Source organism: Orcinus orca, chromosome 12, assembly GCF_937001465.1.
Source record: "Orcinus orca chromosome 12, mOrcOrc1.1, whole genome shotgun sequence".
Classification (NCBI taxonomy): Eukaryota; Metazoa; Chordata; class Mammalia; order Artiodactyla; family Delphinidae; genus Orcinus; species Orcinus orca.
Window position 1 is genome coordinate 7,786,786 of NC_064570.1, and position 8,397 is coordinate 7,795,182.

At 44.5% G+C, this 8,397-nt stretch overlaps 1 protein-coding gene and 1 long non-coding RNA gene across 2 annotated transcripts; both read right to left on the minus strand.

The window, feature by feature from the left end:
* Positions 1-136: 136 nt before the first annotated feature.
* On the minus strand, positions 137-7,998 carry MRPL18 (mitochondrial ribosomal protein L18). Its single transcript, XM_004278881.4, has 4 exons — positions 7,357-7,998; positions 6,640-6,826; positions 1,236-1,467; positions 137-718 (listed from the first exon to the last, which is right to left on the minus strand). The coding sequence occupies exons 1-4, from the start codon at positions 7,406-7,408 to the stop codon at positions 647-649; spliced, it is 543 nt and encodes a 180-aa protein (XP_004278929.1). The 5' UTR covers positions 7,409-7,998; the 3' UTR covers positions 137-646.
* Positions 1,804-6,633, minus strand: LOC125960687 (uncharacterized). The gene is made up of 2 exons (XR_007470615.1): positions 3,932-6,633; positions 1,804-3,700 (listed from the first exon to the last, which is right to left on the minus strand). It is a non-coding gene; the product is annotated as an uncharacterized LOC125960687 (long non-coding RNA).
* Positions 7,999-8,397: the final 399 nt, after the last annotated feature.

Genomic DNA, 8,397 nt, shown 5'->3' on the forward strand with positions numbered 1-8,397 from the left:
GATATTGACATCTCTTATTAAAAAAACACCTCCACACCCTGAGTGGCAACCCAGCTACGGTGACAAATGCATAAACCTATGTGTACCCGTGCCACAGTGAGCTCAAAGGCAGAGAAAATGTCATATAACCAGAAAATAAGAGTTCACAATATACCTTTATTCTTTAACTTATAAACATTTTTCCTCAAAAGTTAATTATAGGCTTCCCTGGTGGCGCAGTGGTTGAGAGTCCGCCTGCCGATGCAGGGGACACGGGTTCGTGCCTTGGTCCAGGAAGATCCCACATGCCGCGGAGCGGCTGGGCCCGTGAGCCATGGCCACTGAGCCTGCGCGTCCAGTGCTCCGCAACGGGAGGGGCCCCAACAGTGAGAGGCCCGCGTACGGCAAAAAAAAAAAAATAGTTAATTATAATTGGCAACAGCTCTTCTCAAATACTTCTCTCACGTCAGAGAGAGGAGAAGAATTTAGCCCTGGATTTAAAACAAACACACACAAGGGGAGAAGAGGACAATCTTAACTACTAATAACATTCCACTGTTAGGTTACTGTACAGGACGTCCAAGCTGGCGGTTCGTCTAGAGACTCTCTCCTGATGAACGAACAGCTGACAGCTTTACATTTACAAGTATCAAGCAACGCTTCTGCTTCATTCATAGATTCTCCGAGGCTCCTGCAGCACCACACCACCTTCTGTCATGGCACTCTGCAGTCGTTTCATCTGGTTTTGAAGATCAGGAAAAAAGGAAAAGATTAAGTCAACACCACAAGCTGACAATAGTTCACTTCCCAAGAGAAAGAGAAATAAACAACTGATTTGATCCTTGCTAACTTCCCAGCCTACACTGGTTTTTCAGAAAGTGACCTTAATAATGACACAGATAAGAAAAAAGAGGATGTAGAGATGTCAAGGATTAGCAGCATTTTAAAATATTCTATAGACAAGATGTTACTATATGAATAGGGAAGCAGAGTGGTCAACATTATGGCTATGAAATCAGTCACGTGGGTTTGAACCCTGCCCCGTGCCACAAGGACTGGGCCAGCCAGCCTCAGCTGACCTACAGAACATGAGTCCTGACACGCTATAGGCTGCTGTGAGGTAATGCACATCAGGATACTCACCTCAGGCTCTGACACTTGGAAAGAACTTAATAAATGGAACTATTATTATGTAAATATCTAGTGTCAAGAATTAACACAATACCTTTTAACTAAGTACATGAAAACAAAAATACCGAGTCTGAGGCTGCCTCCCAAGGAGTTGGTTGGTAGACCATGAAGTTGATTCCTGCTTCCAAGCACCGCTCTGCCAGCACTCGTCCTACACTCTCACAAGCCACCACATTTCTGGTGCTATAAAGGTGTTTTTTAATGGCCCATTCACGAGTGGATGCCGAAACCACAGTCTGGCCATTGCGATGCTCAACAAGCGCGTCTATGTGATGCTGACTCCTTATAACTCGCAACCTAAATGAGGTGAGAGAATAAAATCATAAAAGAATTCTAAAGATAAATGACTTCAGGTGAATAAATGCCGAAATAGTTCTCAAGAATGTAATGTCTGGTTCATTTACTTCAGCATACTTAACCTGCCTTTTACTCGGGAAAGGTGTTTTCCCCTTGCTTTTATGAGAATATCATCAGCAATAAACCAAACATTTCTACTTAGCCTCAAATATCCAGGAGAAATTTGGTATTTCTGACTGCTGAGATTTACACAGCATCTACTTCAAAAAAGGATTTGAAGAGGCAAAGCTAAGTTGCTGACCCTACACTGGATAAAAATATACTTACTACATGCTATTTTTTTTTTTTTAAAGGAAGGAAATATTTTATTTATTTTTTGGCCACGCCATGTGGCATGTGGGATCTTAGTTCCCTGACCAGGGATCGAACCCGTGCCCTCTGCATTGGGAGTGTGGAGTCTTAACCACTGGACCCCCAGAGAAGTCCCCTTACTATATGCTTTTATTTTCTAGCTAACGATTTAAATATAAAAACAGAAATCATAAGTGTACTAGAAGACAACATGGGAGAAGTTTTAAGTAATGTCAAAGTAAGATAAACCTATTTAACTATATCAAGCTATTTAACATGACCTCAAACTACATCATATGGCTTTTGTTTAAAAAAAAATTAACAAAGTTTTCTGCATGCTAAGAAAAACAAAAAAACAAAACAGTAAAGTCAAAAGGCAAGCAATGAAACAAAAAATACTTTTAAATCATATATTGTGCTGATTTCCATAATATGTAAAAAGCCTCCTATAATCAATAAGGAAATGACCAGTAACTTAATAGGCAGAGGATGGACAGACTGTTCACAGAAAAGAAAAATATTAATGACTCTTAAACCCATGAAAATATGCCCAATCTCACTGCTAAATTGCATGGACAAGACAATTCATTTCAACACTGTTTGAAATCATAAAAGATAATCATCAATAGGCAGTCAGTTAATTAAAACAGCCATGCAACGGTATTTTATTTTTAAAATCTTTATTGGAGTATAATTGCTTTGTAATGTTGTGTTAGTTTCTGCTGTATAACAAAGCAAATGAGCTATACGTATCTCCCTCCCACCCTCCCTATCCCACCCCTCTATGTGGTCACAAAGCACTGAGCTGATCTCCCTGTGCTATGCAGCTGCTTCCCACTAGCTATCTATTTCACATTTGGTAGTGTATATGTCAATACTACTCTCTCACTTCGTCCCAGCTTACCCTTCCCCCTCCCCATGTCCTCAAGTCCATTCTCTATGTCTGCGTCTTTATTCCTGTCCTGCCCCTAGGTTCATCAGAACCTTCTTTTTTTAGATTCCATATATATGTGTTAGCATATGGTATTTGTTTTTCTCTTTCTGACTTACTTCACTCTCTATGACAGACTCTAGGTCCATCCACCTCACTACAAATAACTCAATTTCGTTTCTTTTTATGGCTGAGTAATATTCCATTGTATATATATGTGCCACATCTTCTTTATCCATTCATCTGTTGATGGACACTTAGGTTGCTTCCATGTCCTGGGTATTGTAAATAGTGCTGCAATGAACACTGTGGTACATGACTCTTTGAATTATGGTTTTCTCAGGTATATGCCCAGTAGTGGGAATGCTGGGTCATATGGTAGTTCTATTTTTAGTTTTTTAAGGAACCTCCATACTGTTCTCCATAGTGGCTGTATCAGTTTACATTCCCACCAACAGTGCAAGAGGGTTCCCTTTCCTCCACACCCTCTCCAGCATCTATCGTTTGTAGATTTTTTGATGATGGCCATTCTGGCCATCCGTGTGAGGTGATAGCTCATTGTAGTTTTGATTTGCATTTCTCTAATGATTAGTGATGTTGAGCATCCTTTCATGTGTTTGTTGGCAATCTGTATATCTGTATATCTTCTTTGGAGAAATGTCTGTTTAGGTCTCCTGCCCATTTTTGGATTGGCTTGTTTTTTTTGATATTGAGCTGCATGAGCTGCTTGTACATTTTGGAGATTAATCCTTTGTCAGTTGCTTCGTTTGCAAATATTTTCTCCCATTCTGAGGGCTGTCTTTTTTTCTTGTTTATGGTTTCCTTTGCTGTGCAAAAGCTTTTAAGTTTCATTAGGTCCCATTTTGTTTTTATTTCCATTTCCCTAGGAGATGGGTCAAAAAGGATCTTACTGTGATTTATGTCATAGAGTGTTCACGCACATATGGTCACCTTATCTTTTTTTTTTTTTTTTTTTTTTTTTGGTGGTACGCGGGCCTCTCACTGTTGTGGCCTCTCCCGTTGCGGAGCACAGGCTCTGGACGCGCAGGCTCAGCGGCCATGGCTCACGGGCCCAGCCGCTCCGCGGCATGTGGGATCTTCCCGGACCGGGGCACGAACCCGTGTCCCCTGCATCGGCAGGCAGACTCTCAACCACTGCGCCACCAGGGAAGCCCTGGTCACCTTATCTTTGATAAAGGAGGCAAGAATATACAATGGAGAAAAGACAGCCTCTTCAATACATGGTGCTGGGAAAACTGGACAGCTACATGTAAAAGAATGAAATTAGAACACTTCCTAACACAGTACACAAAAAGAAACTCTAAATGGATTAAAGACCTAAATGTAAGGCTATGGTATTTTACACAGTTACTTCAAACAGTTATTTTACATAATTAAGAACAAAGTAGCAATTTATGATGCTGCTGTTGCTAACATTTACTGAACACTTACTGTGCCAGGGAGTCCTAATTGTTTACAGGTATAGCTCATGTCTCAAACTAATCCCATTATTCTTTCTTTCTTTCTTTATTTTCTTTTTTGGGCTGCAGAAACTGACACAGAAAGGTTAAGTAACTTAGCACGGTTACAACTAATGAATGGTAAGTAATGAAGCTAGGTAGGATTTAAGTCCAGGGGTCTAGCTCCAGAGCCAATGTTCCCACCAACACAAAGTATTTCCAAGATGTATTTTTAAGTGTGTGTGTGTGTGTGTGTGTGTGTGTGTGTGTTGGGGGGGTGAAGGAGGTGGGTGGGGGAATGCAGAACAATATATATGATGTGGTAAGATTTATAATGAAAAAAATACAAGTTCATACTTATCTGCATAGACTAGCTCTAGAAGGATACACAGAAACTATAGTCCCTTTTGGATTTTACAACATTTGTATACATTACACATTTAGAAATTAAGTTCATGATAAAGAAAACACTGAAATCAAACATTATACTAAGATTCTTAGTGTGAAATAGCATAAAAAGCACTAGATTTAGACATGTGGGTTCTACTCCTAGTTTCGCTGGTAGCCCTAGTAAAAATCACAATCTCTTAATCCAGGGGTCAACACACTCTTTCTGTAAGGGATCAGATAGTAAATACTTTATGGTTTGCAGGCCATATTGTAAGCAGAGAGGGTAGTGGGTCCCTGGAGAAAGAGAACTAGCATGTCTTTCTCCACATGAGAAGCCATTTTTGGCCTAAGCCATTTTGTGCTCTAAGCTTGGCCACAGTGCCTGCTCTTGAACAGGTCTCAGTAATTAATGATCTTAAGGGAAGTAAGGGAATGCAGGAACAAAGGAAAAGCAGTCAAGAAACAATAGTCTAGTGGTAAAACAGAGTCCTAGTTCCTCCTCAAGGGAAATATATAACAATCTGATACCGTCTTTAAGTTTCTCCATCCTCAGGTGGAGGATGGAAATGACTATGTTGACCCCTGTGACTTCAATCAACTAACGCTAGGACTCTGTCGACCCTGGCCCCAATTCTATGCTGAATTCTCCTCTGCTCAAGCCCCTTCATGAATATGCTTGTACCCTTAGCTTAAAGCTCCCGCAGTTTTGCTGTTCCGCGTGACCCTGCTTTGGGGAAGATCCCCGGGGTTCTCCTTACTTGCTGCAAGTAATAAATCCTTCCTTCTCCTAATCTTTGGCTTGCTTGTGTCTTCTGGCTTGACATCCACCGAGAGGTGAACCTAGTTTTCAGGTAACAACATGGGTCAACTGCTCAACTCAGCCACAGTAATTCCAGAACAGCCAGGTAAGAATGAGTGGTGGCTGGGTGCCCATAAAACTTTCTTTGTGGATAATGAACTTTAACTTTTACACAATTTTCACATTACAAAATATTCTTTGCATTTTTTAAAATCTTTTAAAAGAATGTAACAATCTTTAGCCTGCAAGCCAGCTTTGGCCCAGGAGCCATAGTTTGCTGATCCTTGTCTTAAACCATTAGTGCAGCAAAGGAGTAGGACTCATTATCTCCAAGGTCACTTCCAATTTTATACTGATAATACTGTGAATGGAGAGATAAGGAAAAAAGGGGGGAAACAGATCTCCAATTATTTAAATAATCCAAATATTAAGTAAAAGTGATAATTTGGGTATTTCAAAAAAAAATTCAGGATTCAAGATTCAGATTATTTCAACGATGAACTGCCTGCCCCCTTTCTTTGACCCCCTCCTGTCTCCCTAAGGCTCAATTCCCCTGCTCCTGTAAAACGGGGAAAATTACTGCACCTGCTTCAAAAAGTACTTTTAAGGATTAAATGAGAAAATGCATGTAAAGCACCTAGCATAGTTCCTGGCAAAGACAAAGCATTCAGTAACTGGCCATCTTTATAACAAAGAAGAGACTCCTAACGTTCTTCCTGTCTCTACCACCGCCCCCTGAAAAATTTGTTCTCCTCAAAGGAACCAGAATGATCTTCCATTCGGGCTCAAATTTTAAATGCCCTCATAGTTTCCCACTGTGTGAGAATAGCGTCTAAAGCGCTTACTTGATTTACAGAGCTAATGATGTGTCTCCTACCCACCTCTCGGCCCTCTGAGCTCCAGGTCCACAGGCCTTTCGGTGCCCAAACGCGCCAAGCTTACTCCCACCCTAGCTGTTTCCCTTGCTGGGAACGCTCTTCCTGGCAGATAGTTCGGCTTCTTCCTATTTTCTGAGGGGTCTTAGTCAACCCGTTCCCCATTCTAACTTTATCCTCTTTCAGTTTCCTCCATGACACCTACGTATTTATTGTTTGCCGCCCCCCTCCACGACCCACCGCAAGGCAGCTTCCTGAGAGGAGAGTCGCCAGCAGTTACCGGGCACGTTCCTCAAATGAACTGATGAAAACAATTTGCAGAGCACCATGCATGCTCTGTGGTCAATACCTAGCAGAGTTAATTACCTGTGCCAGAACTCGCGGGAGGGCCACACTGTCCCCCAGCCCCGCTCTTTTCTGGCTACAGCTAAGAGCTCCAGATTCCGGGGGTTCCGGTTGGTGAACTCCGGGGCAACAGCTTCATTTCCTTCGGGGTCCGCTTCAGGCTTCACCGCTGGCTTGGAACTGGTCGACAGCACTGCCACCCGACATCCTAAGAACGTAAACAACCATACGTATCTTTAAAAAATGACGAAACGGGGCTTCCCAGGCGGCGCAGTAGTTGAGAATCCGCCTGCCGATGCAGGGGACACGGGTTCATGCCCCGGTCCGGGAAGATCCCACATGCCGCGGAGCGGCTGGGCCCATGAGCCATGGCTGCTGAGCCTGCGCGTCCGGAGCCTGTGCTCCGCAACAGGAGAGGCCACAACAGTGAGAGGCCCGCGTACCGCAAAAAAAAAAAAAAAAAAAAAAAAAGACGAAACGGACAAAAAAAAATATGATCTAACTTGTCTCCATCCTCTCCCCCTCAGTCTTCGCGCCCTGGAAGGGGGACAAAAGGTATGTTCGGTCACGGGGTGTAGTCATCACAGACCCTGGTCCTTAATTTTCTACTAGTGTCATCACGATGCTGTTAGCTCGTTTAGTTTTTGATGGTGTATGTTGAATGCAAAAGACGACCTGCATGTGCACATTGTGCTGACCCTGGGGAGTAATCTGAGAGACGTGGGAAGATGAAATTACCGGGGTTCCTGCAAACAGACAACAGCTCCCAGAACCCCGACCGAAGCGCCATTGCTGAGGGGAATCGTAGCCAAAACCTCGGAAAGACCTCGCCTCCTCTCCTCACCGACGTCCCAGCAGCTCGCCGGCCGCAGCCATATCAACTTAAGAAAAGACTTTAGGAGAACGTAAGGGCATCGACGCCTCGAACCCGAACAAGCCCCCTGCCGCTGAGTGGCGGATAGGGCAATCCGTCATCTCCGTTCTTCCAATCAGCGCTTACGCCGGGGCGCACGCAGGCGCCGGATTCAACCAACCACCTCGCAACAACGCGCTTGGTGGTTGGTTCACGGTCCGTTAAGTCGGGCCGAGCTCATCGGGGTCGTCTCGCGTCCAACGCACTGCCTGCATTTCGTTGCGTCATTTGGGCCCTCGGGTCGCAAAGCATAGACCGATCATTGTCGGACACACGCACGCAGACACACACGGACAGGCCATTTGGGCTCTGGGAGGACGGGGCAGCGCGAGATGGTTTTCAGAAAGGGTGGTTGTCGCTTTCCCACATGACCCATTAAGCTTATACCCGTGAGCCCGGGAACAAAGCCTGCTACTTGTCGCGTGCTCTCCTAGCTAGCTCATACATTTAAGTAAAACAAGAACGCCGATTTATACACCCCCAATTAAGACTCGCTCAGAACCCCGGCTCTACCTTACACGGCCCTATCCCCCCCGTTCCGTCACAGAACTCCGCCCTACCGACCACCTTTTCTAGAAGGCACTAGAATTTGCAAACGCGCACGCGCAACTTGTGCGTAGTAGGGAAAACTTCGGCCCGGCGCCCCCTTCCTCCAGCGGTCCGAGATACTGACTTCCGCCCTCCTACCTTCGCGCCCTTCTCATTCGCTCTCTAATTGAGCGAAAGTGCTGGATCCGCCCCCTTCAGGGTCCTCACTTCCTGCGCGTTCACGATTCTCCACCCTCCTCCCCATTTTTCTTTCCCGCCCTGCCCCGCGGCCCGGCCAGAGAGCGGGGAGGAGTGGAATTCCCAGCAGCTCTCGCGGC

Bases quoted from the DNA above. Each gene is read 5' to 3' on its own strand.
- MRPL18 (XM_004278881.4), bottom strand. From the start codon at position 7,408: ATGGCGCTTCGGTCGGGGTTCTGGGAGCTGTTGTCTGTTTGCAGGAAC. The intron at 6,827-7,356 runs GTAATTTCATCT...TTACGTTCTTAG, and splicing joins GTCTGTTTGCAGGAACCCCG to GATGTCGGGTGGCAGTGCTG. The intron at 719-1,235 runs GTATTTTTGTTT...CTTCAAAACCAG, and splicing joins GGGAGGCAGCCTCAGACTCG to ATGAAACGACTGCAGAGTGC.